Consider the following 18266-nt stretch of genomic DNA (forward strand, 5'->3'; position numbering starts at 1 on the left):
GAGTATAGTTACACAAACCTAGATGGCACCCAAACTTAAATCTATTACAACCAACACTATATGGCATAGTCTACATGCTCCTTATGGGACCACCATCATATATGTGGTCCATAATTGGCTGAAATTCCTTTATGTGGTGCATGACTGTAGTTGATTTCAATAGACTATGGTAAATGTTAAGACAACATGGGGGATATGGAGAGTAGGTATAAAGATATGTCAAGATGTATATACACAAAGAAAAAGCAAAGGACCCTGAAACATCAAGGGAAGACTTTTGAATGTCTAAGGAGAGTCATCGGGATAAATGGAAGTTTTGTAAAGTAGTATGTTTAAGAAAACTAAATGAAGTTTCATTTTGATGAAGGTGATGGGTTTTAGAGAGTGGAGGGAGATGAGGTTGGAGAGTCAGGTGAGTGGATATATGAGTCTGAATGCCAAGGAATGGAGACATGGACTAGGATTTAGCAATCATCTCAGTGGGTGAACATTAAACCAAGAAAGAAGAATGTATATATGTGTGTGTATGTGTGAGTGTGTAATGATAAAGCTGAAGTCCTAGCAGAGGATAACGTTCAGGGAGCAGCCAGAGGAGAAACCACAAAACCACTGAAGAAAGCTAAGAAGATATAGATAATTTGGAAAACAGATGAGTGGCCAGAAATATCCAATAGAATGGGAAGGATGAGTTCTTTTTCACAGTAACTTCCATAGGACAGTATAAAGGGAAGACAGAGAAGTGGCCACGAAGTGAGGAAACACAGACTATGATTACAGAATGAATTTTAAGAACCTGGTCTCACAAGAGAGAGAAGAAACAGGGAAACATCTAGAGGGAGAAACAAGTTGAATATGTAGGAGGTAGAGGGGAGCCTGATGAAACCTGGTTCTAAAGGAGTAGGAATGAAGAGCACAGCGGTGGGTTGGCCTTCATTGACAGAAGGGAAACCTGTCTTTGAAATGAGAGGAAGTCAGTTCTAAGGGAGACTCATAAACTTCAGCTTGTACTGCAGTGGGATGGGAAGTTTGGTAAGCCATGTCTATTGGTCTATTGAAGGGGATTGTTGAACATAAGGACCCATTTGAAGTTGGAGATTAAGATTTTATGGTATTGGCAATCTCTTTGGACAAGCTGGGTATGAAAATAGACATGGACAAGATTGATCCAGGATTACTGGGCAGAAGGTTAGAGTTTTGGTGACAGAGGAGTTCAAGTGTACACCAAGCAGTTGATAGACAGGAAGAAAATGGGAGGAGGTAGGAGAGTGAGGGGAAAGTTACAGGGGATACTAGAAAAGTAGCATCACTTTGAGGGTGAAGAATGGATAGAAGAATAAGGCCATGAAAGAGAGGAAGGAGGACCAGTTATTGAGCGAGTCTCCTGAGGCTAAGATTTTCAAGTAGAATGATTCTGAATGATAACAAAGCTCAGGGCTTGGCCATGGGGGTTGATGGCAGAATGGCATGAAGCTATAGGTCATGGGGACAGAATGGCCAGGGAATTGTAGACTAAAGTACTGGGCAATTCTGATAGTGTCCAAATCAGGTTATAGAAAGGAACACTTGGTATTTTAGGCCCCATACCCACCCTAGTCTTCTGAGTCATCCTACCATGTCCTACAGTCTCCCTGACTGATACATATATGTCATTGATAGCCATGGCTTCAATTATCATGTGTTTGTCAGTGACTTGAAAGTCTGTATTTTGAGTTTCAAAACCACATAGCCAGCTTTCTACATGGATGTCTCATGAGGACCAGGACATAATATATTCATACCAAACTTTCTACCTTCCCTCCACACTGGCTCCTTTCTCCACAACTCAGTACATGGCATCACCACTTACTGTTTGCTCAAGACAGAAAAAAGGAGGTTTTTTTTTTTTTTTTTTTTTTTTTTTTTTTTTTTTTTTTTTTTTTTTTTTTTTTTTTTTTTTTTTTTTTTTTTTTTTTTTTTTTTTTTTTTTTTTTTTTTTTTTTTTCCTAGAAGGCCCCTGGACCACTGCTGTTTTGCTTAGGTTTACTTGTTTAGCACTCAATCTCTTGTACAACTGTTCTAAGCACTTGCTTAATGTCTTGATTAAAAGCTCTACTGGGGGCAGGAATTGGCTTGGTTTTTATTCCTTGTTGTGTCTTTAGGATCTTCCATGGTGTTTGCCTCTCCTAAGCAATAGTTGTAGGTAATAGTCATACCTTGAAGGTGTTGATTGAGTTAATTATTTAAAAATATTTTTTTGAGCACCTACTATGTGCCAGGCACCATTCTGTGTACTGAGGATAGAAGGTGGCAAGTCTCCACTCCCATTCTATGTGCTGAGGATAGGAGGTGGCAAGTCTCCACTCCACATACTAGTGGACATCACAGTCAAGTCAATGATATACCAGGTGGTAATAAGGTTATGAATGAATATACAGTCTAGTGAGGGAGGGGCAATATTCTACCTTCAGTGTCATGTACTACTTCTTGACAGTATATCTTTTTTTAGGGAAGAAGGTTTCCTCAGAGTTCTCTCAAAAGGAATATAGATGAAATTCTATAACTCACATTTCCTTTCAAGGATCAGGTCATTTTTTTTTCTTTTAGAGTTTTTTTATTGTTTGTTTGTTTGTTTTGCTATATGGCACGTGCACTCGCCAGAAAGAGACGGAGAGATAGAAAGCGAGAAATCACCTCCCAGGGGGAATGGCCATGCCACAATCCCTTCTCCTCCATTCTCCTCTCAGGATCTTGGGCATGCACGCACACGCACCCAGCGTGAGTTTAAGCCACCGGGTCCAGGACTCGAACTGCAGTCGACTACATGGGAGTTCAGCAACATAGCCATTACACTAACTACTGGTCCCAATTTTTGTGACTGTCAAGAAGCCTTTCTTGATTACTCTAGCCCAAACTGATTTTTTTGATGGACTGTGGACTTAAACGCAAAAGTGACTCCTTTTTTCATAGATGTTAACTTTTGCTACACAGTAATATTTAAGCTCTTTGAAATCAGGAATTAGGTATTATGTGACTTTTTAATTCCTCATAGCACCTGGCATGGAGCCGAGCACATAGTAGGTGCTAGTTGATTTCTATGCATTAAATGCCCTCTGCACAAGTGGAATTTCAGTGGAGAAATTGTATGAGATTTGATCTAAGAACTTTTAAAATTATGTGATAAGAAATAAACTTGAAATATCTATTTTAATTATTTTAAATATTTTTTTTTGTTTCAAATAATTAAAAATAACTCTGGGATGATCAAAATTGGAAATGATTTATATCATTCATGAGGAAAAAGATTTCACTTGAGAAAACCACTGTATATTTGAAAACACCAAGCTTATAAATGCACTGATATGAATCATAAATAACTTTCAAAATACCATATTCATTGCAAAAAAAAAATGTAATTTCATTTAACTGCTGATTCTGCTAGAAAATTTTATTTTTTAAAATTATGGCTAAGAGTTCAAAATAGAAAATTGTTTTTAAAGATTTTGAGATTAACCTATTTTATTAACATGATTTTATAGATGGTATTGTTTGTTTGAGTTATAATTATTTAACTGGTATATTTAAACTGTGTAAAATTGTTTTAGAGGAAATGTCTTAAAAATACCTAGTAGATCTCAAGTTTTAGAACAGCAAATGTTTTAACAGTTTATTTTTTCCTATTAGAAAAGAAAAAATAATAGTAATAGATTGTATTTTGGGTTGGGTTTTTCTCTTTAGAAGTTGGTCATGAGAAATTAATCATTTCTAATTTACTGGAAAAGAAATGAAATCACATAACTCTGGAGCTGGAAGCAAAGTTAATATATCAAAGAACAGGATAAACGTGTAAATATTAAAACTCTGTAAACTTTACCACAAGGATGGATTTCTCAATTTACTTTCATATTCTCATAATGAAATACTAACTTTAAAATTTGATTAAAAATAGAGTGCCCAGAGGAGTTTTGAGAAAAATGTAACTGGATGAATAACATCCTTAGCATGAAACAGTTACCGTAACCCTGCAAACTCCTTGGTGGGGTGCCATCGTTTTCACATGAAGTGGTGAGCTGTATTTAAAATGTGTCAGAATTTTAACCTAAAATGAACTTGCTGGGATTTTGCAGGACAGACTGGAAAACTGAGGTGCTAGAGTCAGGGAGAGCAGCTTGGAAGCCTCTGGAGAGATCATGGGAGATAACAGGAGCCCATTTAAAGAACGGGAGGCAGGGGCATGGGGTTGGGGGTGGGGAGATGACTCAGGAGACACTGTGGAGAGAGAAATGCAGAATTCAAGACACCATTTCACACAGGCAAAAGACAGAACAGACAAAGGTGATCCCATATTGTTTGCCTAGAAATTTCCAAGAATGACACAATTGTTGGGTTATTAGAAAAGTCATGATGTATTTTTTGCATAGAAAAGTATGTCGTGACTTTTCTGACAACCCCATACTATGCAGAGAGGTGGGTCACTTCTCAGAGACGTACAGGTTTTAGTTGTGGTGTGGAATGTTAACTGTCTTGTGAATGTAATAAGAATATCATGAATTTGAAAAGCTCTCTAGGAAATTATTATTATTTTCTATGTATGCTTAAATAATTATCACTGTTTGCAATTTGTGATGCATATTTGGAGTGTGCATGTGTGTGTGTATGTGTGTGTGTGTAGGCTTGTGTTGTCGTGGTCACACACCTACTTAATCTGAGTCTCATTTTTCTCTTCTGTAGAAAATGGAGAGAATTATGAATATCCATCAACAGTCTTACTAAGAGGATTAAATGAGAATGTGTATTTACACAGTGCCTGCACATAAAACTCTTTAAATGTTAGCTTTCTTCCATATGAGTCCTACACTACAACAACATACTTCTACTCCTCTCAATAGCTACCACAGCCTTTAGGATACTTACTCTTAGGTAGAATTCTCCATTTTCATTTCCAGATTTAATCCGAAAAGTATTGATAGTGTTGGCATAAATAGTAGTGGCCTGTATCTGGAAGATATCTGATGGCACAGACCTATCAGATCGGATGCTCATGTATTTGTAGACTATGGACTGGGGCAGTTCTCGGCACATAGCATTTGAGACGGGGCAAACACATCGGCTGCAGAGACAAACAGAAGTATTCACCAGTTTGGCTTGGTACAACCAGCAAATTCTCACTTTCCAAAGTTCTGATTTTTCTTACTTCTCTGATGTTAGAATATAGGGATCTTGACAAGGATTTCGTGGGTAACAACGGAAGCCGCCGTGGTAATTCCAACACATTTCATCTTCCCGGCATTCATTTGTGGTCTCACACTCATTTATATCTGTCGAGACACAGGGTCAAAGGCTTTATTGCCCTAAGAAAGTGTATAACTGGCAGATTCTGTTTTACAGGAAAGGAGATGTATGAAAATCTGGACTGTGTCTAACTTGCTTCTACACAAATCTGGGTGAAACTGAGTTCACTGCACTGAATGTGGGACAGATAGAACTGAGCCATTCTAGACAGTGTCATTTTATGGTATTTTATCAAGCATGTATTGTTTGCTGAATTCAAAGTCAAATGCCAACCACTGATTCTGCTTCTATAAAAGTAAAAAATACCAGTTCTTGCCATAAGAGAGAGTAATTGGAACTATATATATGGCAATAGTTACTTATAAAGTAAAATGGAATTAAGTAAGAGATAAGAATTAAATAAGATCTAGGTAATGGAGGATCTGAAACAGAATTGATTGATTCTGCCTACGATTAGGAAAGGCTGAAGAAAGAGGGACGCATCTCAGTGTGACCTTAAAGGGCGGTAGTTAGATGGTGGTGAGTGCATGGCTGAGGTAGAGAAGGCTTTTAAGGCTGAGAAAGCAACAAGCAAAAACTATAATAAAGGCAACTTATCCTTTGTCTTGGGAGCTTGGCAGGGAGGAAAAGGCTAGAAATGAGGTTTTGGTAAGCAGCAGCATGCCACTGGATAGTGAAGGGTCTGTGAGTAGATTATATTGTCTGGGGGAAGCAGGGCACAAGAAGTGAAGCTATGCGTGCCCCTCCTGGTGGAACATGGCTATTTAAGGACAGTGGGATGAAGAGGCTGTGGGAGAGGCAACCCAGGAAAGGGAAGTGCCAAAGAAGCCAGAAGGGAATAAAGTCTCAGAGGAGAGCTGGGCTGTGGATGGCCAGGGTGGAAAGGGCTGATTTTAGAGTTGAGAATTAGGAGCACCCAGATGATTTTGAGAGGAAGTTTTACTAGGGAGTCATTACATTGATAACAACAATGATGCTGACACTTAAAACCAATGTCTCAGGCCAGGAGGTGGTGTGGAGGTTAAGGAGTTGGATCCCACATGGATGACTGTGTGGTTCAAGTCTCGGACCTTACGGCTTAAAAATCACACCCAGTGTGTGCATGCATGCCCCAAATCCCTAGAAGACTGGAGGAGAAGGGATTGTGGTGTGGCCATCCCCCTGAGGGGTAATTCCTCAGATTCCCTCTTTCTCTCTGTCTCCCTTAGGCAAGTGCACATGCCCTATGGCAAAAACAAAACAAAAAAATTAAAGTCCCCATTCCTATCTGTGTCTATTTCCCTTTACACTTGAAGTTGTTGTTTGTAGTTTATCTAATGTAAGCCTTTTCAGAATCATTTTTGTCCTCACAATCAGATCCTTTCATTCATTAATTACTCATTCCGTAAATAATTATAGCATCTTTACTGTAAGCCAGTATGCTACAAGCCAATATGGGCAAAGAGCTGAGATGTGACTTTTGAATTCTTACACCTCAGGCTCTTCTTATAGGTCTTTATTGCTTTCTGCTTTGCATTACTGGAATCTGCATGTTTGTCCTTAACGCTTCTATTTGTAAACTCCTTGAGAGAAAGGGCAATTGTACCCATCAGTTTATCTTTTCATCACCTCATATTAATGCACTGGGGGCACCTGGTTTTTAAGAAATATTAAGTTGGACTAAATTTCTCCTCAAACAAACTGTATGGGGATAGGTGAGAAAGATATTTCCATCTGGTAAAAGAGAGTGGTTCAAGTTCATATCATTAGCAACAGACATCTTTCCAGTGCAAGGTACTTTTATGAATAATTCTATGTCTTGTTCTGGGAGAGAATGAAATTATTTTAGCCTCCAAACTGCCTAAAGTCATCTGGAATCCAAGAGGAGGCTGGAAAAGCTATGTAATTTCCAAAGCCAGTTACAAAAAGGATCTTCCTGTACTGGCTATGGCTAAAGAAAGAACACTTAGATACCCCAGAAGAAATCACAATTGCCTTGTCCTTTCAATATTTTTCACTTTTTTGAAAAATTAAGATGCTATTTAGATACAGGGAAAACTAAGAGTGATCCAACAGTGACAAAGGAAACTATGTTGTAATTTGATTTATTACATCTAGTAATTCAGAGCCTAGCATAATCAACACTTTAATAATTCTGGAAGGTTTTCCCGAAATTAATAGTATTAAAAATATTTTAAGGGACCAGCAGTTGGCATAATGGCTATGTTGCTGGTCTCCCATGTAGTCAACCGTGGTTCGAGTCCTAGATCTGGTGGCTTAAACTCACGCCAGGCGCGTGTGCGTGCGTGCCCAAGATCCCGAGAGGAGAATGGAGGAGAAGGGATTGCAGTGTGGCCATCCCGCCTGGGGGGTGATTTCTCGCTTTCTGTCTCTCTGTCTTTCTGGAGAGCACACATGCCCTATAGCAAAAACCTCTCCAAAAAAAGAAAAGAAAAAAAATTTTTAAAGTAAATGTGTCTGTGTGTATGTATATTCTTTCTGTCTCTACACGTGCACACATGCACGTACACACAATGTTTTCATTTTTGCAAGCCTGTGGAAATGAGAACAGATATTTCATCTAAAAAATAAGCCTTTTGGAGGAAGATAAGAACCCAGATCTTTTCAATTTTACTTTATTCCTGTGGATGAGGCTTAAAGGGATGGTTTCAGCAGGGAAAACAATTGCTTTATACTTTATTAAGAATGTAAGTCTCTTCCACAAAAACATTTCTGGCTTAACTGAACATTCTGAAGCTGCATATCTTCAACATATAACATTCACGAATCCCTCATTTGCAATTTCAGTGCATTTCTGAACTTTGATTACAACAGATATAAATGTTTTCAGATATGTAGACTAGGCAGGTAAGATTTCACTGTACATAAATATGCTTCTGTCTTTTGCTGATCTTTAATACATTTTTTACCAAAACACATATAGATATTTGTTTGAAGAACTCTAGGAAAATTTGTTAAGATAACCCACTGGCTAACATTTCCCTGTACGTAATATTCAAGTTGAAAGTATCAATTAGAGCTCAGTAGGGAAAATCACTGGAATACAATGTCTTTTACAATAAACATTTGTAGAGTATCTAGTAACATGAAAAGGGTTAGAAAGATGTTTGTTGTGCAGTGAACTACATTCTGATTATGCTTACAGCTACTGGGTATAGTCTAGTTAAATCATACTTAAAAATTCCAGGTCATGGATATTCCTCTGAGTTAATAATTTCCTGTAAAATCATGATATAGACTGAGAATTCCCAGGGACTTCTTTCCTTTCTTTTCCTTTCTTAAAGGGTCTTCACTGTCCTTGTGTGTCTCCTCTCCAATTCTGACTAAAAAAGACTCTTTACAGAAGATTTACTACTAGTGGGACCAGCAGGTAGCGTGATGGCTATGTCGCTGGACTCCCACGTAGTCGACCGCGGTTCGAGTTCTGGACCCGGTGGCTTAAACTCACGCCGGGCGCATGTGCATGCGTGCCCAAGATCCCGAGAGGAGAATGGAGGAGAAGGGATCGCGGTGTGGCCATCCCCCCGGGGGATGATTTCTCACTTTCTGTCTCTATGTCTCTCTCTGTCTGTCTGGTGAGCGCACGCGCCCTATAGCAAAAACCTCTTCAAAAAAATAATAAAAAAAAAAAGATTTACTACTAGTTATTTACATTGGTAGGTAAATTTCATAAAAACACCTTGAATTTTACAGGCCTTACAAATATATTTGTGTATGTAATTTCATTAAATTCTCACAACTTCATTCTACGAAAGAGAAAGCTGAGGCTCAAAGAGGTTTGCTAATTTAAGATTGGACAGATGGAATGGAGTAGAACTAGCATTCAGACAGGTTTACTGTCCTTAAGTTCAGTCATTTATTTTTCACTCTTACACTGCTTTGTATTTGCACTAGTGTTTCCAAGATTATATATATATATATACATGTAATTAAAATACATATTTTAGTCTGTCTTTTCCCTGTTGAAGAAATTTTACTATTGGAAAGAGCTGCCTGTTCTACCTATAGGCAGGCGTGAAAATCATCCGAGTATTTATTTTGAAACTGGACCCAAAGCCATTAGCTATTTTTGGATCAGTAGTTTTTCTTTTTCCCCTAAAGAATTCAAACACATTTTTTTTTTTTTTTGAAGAGGTTTTTACTATAGGGCGTGTGCGCTCACCAGACAGCAGAGACAGAGAGACAGAAAGCGAGAAATCATCCCCTAGGGGGAATGGCCATGCCACAATCCCTTCTCCTCCATTCTCTCGGGATCTTGGGCACGCACACACACGCACCTGGTGTGAGTTTTAAGCCACCAGGTCTGGGACGCGAACCACAGTCAACTACATGGGAGTCCAGCAACATAGCCATTACGCTAACTGCTGGTCCCATGAATTCAAACACATTTTTATAACATGTTAGGCTGATTTTTCCTCAGCACTGAAATTACTACTTTATTTATAACTGTTTTAGAGAATTGTGACTGGCTTGAGTTACACCTAACCCACATATTAAGGTTTGGTTCTATACTCAAAGTCAGAGGAAACATTTTAAATAAATATTTTGTGGCAAGTGATTAGAAGATGTAATCACATAGACATCATGTAGGCTATCCATAAGTGATATCAATATTTTATTAAAATTACTTATAGTTTCAGAAAGAAAATGTATTATCTTGAATTTCAGGGAAAGTCATCCTTAACTTTGAATCTCTCTTTATGAGATTTGCATATCTCATGATGAACAGGTGAAAAGCTCAAATTGCATAGTCAAGGTAGGAAAAATGAAAGTCTCTGGGAGATAATCCTATAACTTCCTCCCTGCTCTTTCTGGCTAAAACTGAACACTTACCATACGTGAAAACAATGAACTTACCCTGACATGTTCTACTTCTCACCACTTGGTATCCCTGGGGGCACATACACGAGAATTTCCCAGGTTCGTTGACACACTGATATTGACACAGGTAGTTTGAGGTTCTGCATTCATCAATGTCTGTTAAATCAGACAAAAGCAAGGACACAGAGTTGATGAGCTTACACCTCACTACATTGGTAAAGCATTGCAAACTGACATAGAAGTATAAGACTTAGTAAGAAACTCAAGGGCAAATTCTAACACTCAGCTCATTTCTGATTATGACTCCACAGCACATTAGTTTTGCTGAATCATTGGCTAATCCTAGACCTAATGATATCAGCTGAACAGACTGAATGAACTGGCTTGTGGTTGATATTCTTTGGGTTCTGCAGAGCCACCCATGATGCAGATTCATGTCTGCTCTCAGACAATGGGTGACTGTATTGCCAAATTAATCTGAGCTTTGAACTCCAATTTACATCCTTGTACAAACTTTTAGAGGTGATGTCCCAGCAGGATCTGGCCTTTAGGGGAAAAATTCTTGGCATTTCTGAATAGTAATGTCTCTAGAGTTTGCTCAGAAGGGCAGAAGCAGCTAGCTGTCTAGTCAGCCCCCTTCTGTTATGAGCACAATGGCATGATGCGAGGCCTCTTTGAGTAGGGTTTGACCTTTGTGGTCCCAGCAAATCTGGAAGGGACTGTGAAGAAATCAGAGACATCAGGTGTTGATGGCATCTCCCTCAGGATGTCTTATGTCTTTTGAGTTACATAGCAGAACATGTACGTACCATGGACTCTGAAGGTCATCCACCCAATTACATGGCCCTCTTTCTAGTCATGTGGAAAGTGAAACCCAGGCAGTGTAAGAAATGTGCCCAAGTCACATAGTGGCAACTAAGGTTAGGGGCCAGGTCTCTTGGTTTTTACTCTAATGTTTTTGACATGCACTCAACTCTTCTCAAACTTAAATGTGCACATGAGTCACCAGAGTGCTTGTTAAGTGTAGATAGATTCTGACTCAGGAGGTCTGGCTTGGGGCCAGAGATTTTGCATTTCTTATAAGCTCCTAAGAGGTGCCGAAGGTGCCGGTTATCAGATCGTACTTTGAGAAGCAAGATACCCTTTCTAATGATTAGATCTAGTCTGCATCTAATATATCAGTTATTTGTATTTCTTCTCCTTTTCCTTGGCAACATATTAAAGACCCAGTGTTACAGCTGAGTTACATTAACTGGATTTTAGAACAGCATTTAGGTGAGTAATCGGGTATATAATCACATAAAGCAACAGCAGTTATAGGGATGGGAACTTATTACACATTGTGTGGAAATGATTTTACCTTCACAGTTGAGCCTGTCGCTGCTTAGCTCATATCCTTGATGACACTGACAGATGAATGAACCAAGAATGTTGTAGCATTGCTGAGCACATTGATTGCTGGCATCGCATTCATTTATATCTGGAAGGAAAGGTTCACACACACACACACACACACACACACACACACACACACACACACACACACACACACACACACACGTCTTTAAATATATCCTTGCTCTTTTGTACCTATGTCATCTGCTGATAAGTGGATAATTCCCTAGCTGAATTCTTTGCCCTGCAGAAGCTCTTTGGAAAACATCTATTCAGGTTTCTTATTTGCTGGAACAACTTCAAAGGCCTGTCATATACTTTTTGTAGAAATACCAGAATAATTTTTTTCTAGGAATGTCAGTTAGTTTGATGTTTGATGAATCTTCCCAAAAGAATTTAATGCTTCTAATAAATATACATTCCAGTATCTATTTTCTTTTGTTGTTGTTCAGCTACAAACTGCCAAGTCTATAAATAATTGACAGTAGACACTTAGACTGATATGGTCTCTCAGCATGCTGTAGTGAAGATTTATCTGTGCTATTTATTACTTTTTAAATGGGTTCTGTTAAATTCCATTACAATTATAACATAAGCCTTTGAGACTCATACAGAGTTTTGCAATGCTCTAAGGCACTGAAAATATTGTGAAAAGGCATTTTTCCTTCACTAGATTCTTTCCATGTCATGCCAATCTTAAAATTGTGTGCCGTGACATTGCATTCTGAAGAGGAGAAAAAGCATGTAAAAATCAGATGCGCTTTCAGTGGAAAGTTTATGTACTTGAACTTGGAGTAACCCCTTTGGCATCTTCAGCATTTATATCACACACTGTTGACTAATCGGTGTGTGGATATCAATTGATCTGTAGTGTTTAATTTTTTTGATACACCCACAGAGAAGAACTAAAACCAAGTTTAGAAAAGTTTTCCATTCACATCTTGATGTGTTTTAAGAAACAGATTGGCTATTGTCTTTTCAGCTTTATGATTGCCTAAGGGAAGTTGGCAAAAACAAGTTTACTCAAGAACATAGAACACTGGAAATACTGCAGTGTGGCATGGGGTTTCCTTTCTTTGAAGACAGAAATCAGGATGGCAGGTCCCAAAAAGCTTACCTACACAGGTGTAGTTGTTTGCTGCCAATTGAAACCCAGGACTGCACTGGCAGTAAAAGGAGCCTGGAGTGTTCACACATCTTTGGTGGCAATATGGAGGAATGGTGCATTCATCTATGTCTAGGGTATCAGGTACATACACACAAAAAAGAACCAAATTATTGACTTAGTATAGCTATTGGCTTTTAAACTCCCAGTAGAGCATTATTTAGATAACCTAGCTAGAGAATATCTTGAAGTAATTACCTCTTGGGCCAGCCTGTGTCCTGGTGGTTAAGGCGGCTGGATCCCACATGGCTGACCAGGTGTCTGAGTCTGGGACCTGTCGGTCTGAGAAACACACCTGGCACATGGGTGTGAGTACTTTCTCACCATATCCTGCCTCTATCTCTCTTCAGTGAGCACATGCACCCTCTGGCAGAAAGAAAGAAAAGAAGCAAGGAAAGAAGGAAGGAAGGAAAATTAGCCCATATGTATTTTAAATATGTTTTTGACTACATTCTGCAGTTATGTAAGATGTTAAAAAAAAAAAGACTAAACATTCATACCATTCAGTGGTAAATAAACCTAGTTGGGTGGGTTGAGATTTAAAGAGAGAAAAGTAATTAAGACTACTATATGTAAATATATGTATTATATATAATAACAAATATATATTTGTTTTGCTCCTTTGATCATTTGTGGAAGAGAAGAATGAAACAAAGTATTCCATGGACTAAAATCAACATCTCTCTATATGAATGCCAATTTGGGTAGCTAAAAGCTTATTTATAATGACAGAAGTAAAAAAGAACTACTGATAAATTGAATGATGCAGCACAAAACTTAAGAGAAAGGAGTTGTGGGCTATGTTCAGCTGGTGACCCTGCTATTGTCTCTTAAATGTTGAGCATCTCGGTTTCCTCTCTGCAAAATGTGGATAGTGAGGTTTGTCCTGTGTATCTGAGGAAAGGAAAGAATGTTGTGGAAGGAATGGGATGCTAAAGTTACCTCATAAGAGTTCCCTTTTGACACTCTGATGAAGTGTTTAGCCTGTGTCTTTTCATGTAAATATTTCCAACTATGAAATGCTCAGTTGAGAACTCCCAGTTAGGACTAACATCTTACAAGCCTAATAAAATTTCACTAATTCATGATTCTATACTTTGTGACAATTCCAACAAGACGTGTAATACAAAACAATAATGATGTATGTACCATGTAACACTATATAGTGACTGCTTTACGGTAAAACAAAACTTTATGATAAGCTCTTCTGGTACTTTAATAACTAAAACTATGGGAGGCATTGTCTCAAGTGGCCTCAGGGTAACCTGAGTTTGAATCTTTATTCTAGAAATTACTAGCTTCATCTTAACCTCTCAAGCTTCCATTTCCTCTTCTGTAAGTATTTATATAACAATGCAGTGGAATCGCTGGGAGGATTACATGACACAATGTAGACAAAGTTCCTGACATGTAGCAGGTAAAAAATAAATAGAAGCCATTATTAATAAGCTACAAGATACATTTGAATTAACCTGAATATTGAATAAGTGATAAGAATATTCACATGCTTCTTTCCATACTTTGTTCAAATATCTGCTCAAATGTCATCTCCTCAGGGAGGTCACCCCTCCCACCCATACTTTATATGTTTTTTGTTTTCCTGCCCTATCTACCCCCTTATCCTGCTTTAGTTTTCTCTGCAGCACTTAATAGGACTTGACATTTTGTTATGTATTCATTTGCTTCCTGTCTGACTCCCTCACTCAAATTTATGGCCAAAAAGAACTGCCTCCTTCCCTTGAGGTGGAGGCAGAGTGTTTTTTGTTTGTTTGTTTGTTTTTCTTTTCACAATTTTGATGATTGATGATTTTTATTTATTTATTTATTTTTAATGTATTTTACTTCCTTTTTCCCCCTTGATTCTTTTCCTCTTACCCTCTGCCATTTCCTACCCTCCATGCACTCTGTATCTGGTATCCACAGTTGCTCTGCATACTTTTATACTGTCCAGTATTTTAGTTTCTGCCTCAGGGTGCAGACATTGAGTTTATATTAAGTTGGGACATATGATGCCTCTCTTTTATGGTCTGGCTTGCTTCAGTAGAACGTTTTTTATCTGTCGACTGCTACATGCTTCATACTTGCCTTATAAACATTATAGAATGAATGGAAACCACACTAGTTAAAAACACTTTTAGCACAGTGCTTTCTAGGACCCTGAACTATAGTTAGGTGCCAATATTGACAGTTAATTTGTATAACTGGTACTTCCTAATAGCTTCATGAGAGCTGTAATTATGTAAAATCTGTTTGTTCATTATTATAGCTCAGCACCTCAAACAGTGCCCGGCACACAGTCAGTCCTCAGTAAGTCTTCTATGAATAAATGATGCATGTCTTCTCAACTGATAAACATTCATCCACCCATTGTTATTTGCTAGCATTATGTTTGACACTGCATTTTTTATTAGATTAATTTTTTTATTTCATTTTTATACATTCAATCACGTTATTTAGCTTACAAAGTGAATACTTCAATGTGTGAACATTTCTCCCTAATCCAGTTGATAAAACTATTAAATTATCTTCAACAATTAATAACAAATTTCTTTGTCTCATTAATGACACTGCATGTTGGTAATGTCCACTATGGAAGAGAGGCATGCTATTCTACGGACTAGAATCAATAATAGAATGGTATTCAAGGGACAGAGGGAGCAGCACTGCTTGAGGTGTGGCCTGTTGACTTGCTAATCCATAGACTATCTGGACTAGACTGCAACGAATAAACACAGAAATGGAGAATACATGTTTAAGAGTAACAATCTGACATTACCGCAACATTTGATTACACTTTACAAAGGTATGGGTCTGTAACATTGTAAATTTTTATACATTTTGTACTGGCATAAAGAAAGAAATGACTAATTATATTTAGGTAGATCATGACAGGCTTCTCAGAGGGGGAGACCTGAGCTGGGATCTGGTAGTAGATTAGAGTTTTCCTGGAGGGAATGTACTTGGCACTGAAAAGATACTGTGTAAAGTCACTCAACTATGACATTGAATAATGTATGTGGGAACTGTAATTAGTAGGATGAAGCTGGAGTGTAAATTTTTGGGGGGTTTGGGGAGAGGTGTTGACAAAACAGAGCTGGATGTGTATCACGTTGAGGAAGACCTTTTATGCTCTGTTGAGGAATGCAGACTTGATTCCATGAGTAAAGGGAACAGCAGGGAGGACACGTGGCTAGGTCTGAGTTTCTACCGCATGACGAAGGGCTGTGACCCTATGTTCCATTTTCTTTGATTCACCCCATAGCAAGCTGGGTTAGTTCTTTTTTTCTGTACTTCTTGTGTCCTTAAATGTTTATTTGTTGACGAATACAATGAGCAAAACTTTGGTGCCTGTGGAGTTTTCTACACACTCTTCTAAATCACAGCTTCAGTCAAAGGGCCTTTCTCAGAGGCTGGGCACTCTGGGCAAGCAGGCTCAGCTGTGCAGCAGGCCAACTGGGCTGGGACCAGCAGGAGCTCAGCACTGACCTCCTAGGGTCACCAGCTCACTTCTCAGGTGAAAATCAATGCTGGTTGCCTACTCTTCTCCCCCATCCTCACCTTCTGTTCTTAAGAGAAAATAAGGCTTCTTTACTTATCTGTAGTAAGAGGTGGTATATAAATAAACGGACAGAGGGAGTTGATTACAGAGCTTCCTGCCTAGTGCTGGTCCTCACCATTGAGCCGAGAATGTATGATTTTACTTCACTATTTGCCAGTCGGCATCCTTATACTGCATTCTCCCATTCATTCAAATCACGTGCATAGAAAATCCATGATGTAGTGGGCACTGTTTCGGGACTGGGGTGACAAAAATTGACCTGGCTCCTGCCTTCAGGGAGCTCAACTCAGACCCTCAACAGATGCATGTGCCATACTTGGCTTTGCACTGCCAGCACACTACACATGCTAGCAACATAAAGAACCTTGAGTACTCGTCTGCTAACTTACTACACAATGCTAGCACACAGCTGCATGGCACCAGGCCAGGCACTGTTCTATGTACTCCCATGCATGAGCGCCTGTGGTAAGGACTAGTATTATCTCTACAACGCAGATGATCCAGGAGAGAGACCGAGAATTTAAATATTTTTTCCAAGGTCTCAAAGTGAGTTAGGGGTGGATCTGGGATTTGAACCTCCTCATTTGTCCTGTGAGCAATGTTATGCTATGCATGAGAGAAGGAAGGAAGCCCATATCATCATTGTGTAGTGCTATGGCTACCCAGCAGTTAATTTAAACCTGTTTTCTTGTTTGTATTTTTAAAAAATTGCTATAGGGTGCATGTGCTCACTGGGGAGAGACAGAGAAAGAGAGAGGAAGTGAGAAAGCGCCCTTCTATGGGGATGGCTATGCCTCAGTCCTCTCTCCTCCATTCTCTTCTCTAGATGTTGCACATGCACACACACACACATGCCCCTGGCATGTTTCTCAAGCCACTGGGTCTAAGACTCTAATAGGGCAGTCGGCCATGTGGGATCCCATTGCCTTAACCATCACACCACTGGCTGGCCCTTTTGGTTGCTGTTGTTTGTTTGTTTGTGTTTTGGTAGAGGTTTTTGCCTTAGGGTGTGTACACTTGCTGGAAAGAGAGACAGAAATAGTGAGGGAAAGTGAGAAATCAACTGCCATGGGGGATGGTCATGCCACAGTCTCTTCTTCTCCATTCTCCTCTCGGGATCTTGGGCATGCACACACATGCACCCTGTGCAAGTTTCAAGCCACTGGGTCCCGGACCCAAACTATGGTTGACATAAACACTATGCCATCTGCTGGCACCCTTTAAAAATTAAAAAACTTAGGAAAAAAAAAAAGCTTATTTACCTGTTTCTGGAGAAGTCAGGGAGATTCTCCCAGCAGGGTCTCCACACTGCAATCCAACCCCCAGCCCCAGCCAGCCAGAAACATGAGTGTCCATATTGTGTATAAATAGATCTCCACTGAGAATTTGGGATCCTCCCAAGTGGTCTCAGCATTTTGAAGCCCCAGGCCACCACCACGCCACTGTGGCTGGCTCTCTTGTTGCTTTTATACTTCCATTATACTCCACAGTTCTGCTTTAGCTTCATCTAACAATGTAACCAAGACTTTGATATTTGGAATAGGCTCAGCCCCTAAGGTTAGTTCTTTCTAGTTAGTGTGGAAAATGGATTGGTAGTCAATGAAAGATTAAGCAGTTGTTAGCTGTCATTTTCCAAGTAAATATAGGTGCTTTGAATTGAAAGCCTAAGGCTTAAACAATTAAGATGCTCAAGACAGGAGCCTGCTTCCCACACTGTGATACTTACCTACACACTGTTCTCCTCGTTTCTGATACCCCTGCGGGCACTGACATGTGAAGGAGCCTCGTAAATTGATGCACACTTGGTCTGCTCTGCAGTTGTGCGTCCCTGCAGTGCACTCATCTATGTCTGTCAAAGGCATGCAACAGAAATAATGTTAGTTGGTTGTGAAGATGTTTATATTTTCTCCATTTTGCTGTGATACTTGAAGAAACTATAGTCTTAAAACGTAACAGTGTTAGCAGATTGGAAATATTTAAGATTATAAACTATTTTGGAGAGTTTTTTTTTTTTTTTTTTTTTTTTTTTTTCTTTAGGGGGGGGGGGCGCAGAAACAG

General features: G+C 39.1%; 1 protein-coding gene across 1 annotated transcript in view; it reads right to left on the reverse strand.

The window, feature by feature from the left end:
* EFEMP1 (EGF-like fibulin extracellular matrix protein 1) overlaps positions 1-18266 on the reverse strand; it is a 70511-nt gene that overhangs the window by 1615 nt on the left and 50630 nt on the right. Inside the window, exons 6-11 of the mRNA XM_006159049.3 lie at positions 17935-18057; positions 12602-12721; positions 11450-11569; positions 10126-10245; positions 5171-5294; positions 4891-5086 (exon numbers count right to left, since the gene is read on the reverse strand). Coding sequence (XP_006159111.1) covers positions 4891-5086; positions 5171-5294; positions 10126-10245; positions 11450-11569; positions 12602-12721; positions 17935-18057 — 803 coding nt within the window. The remainder of the gene's footprint in view (positions 1-4890; positions 5087-5170; positions 5295-10125; positions 10246-11449; positions 11570-12601; positions 12722-17934; positions 18058-18266) is intronic.

This window comes from Tupaia chinensis, unplaced genomic scaffold (assembly GCF_000334495.1).
Source record: "Tupaia chinensis unplaced genomic scaffold, TupChi_1.0 Scaffold000622_1, whole genome shotgun sequence".
In the NCBI taxonomy this organism is placed as follows: Eukaryota; Metazoa; Chordata; class Mammalia; order Scandentia; family Tupaiidae; genus Tupaia; species Tupaia belangeri.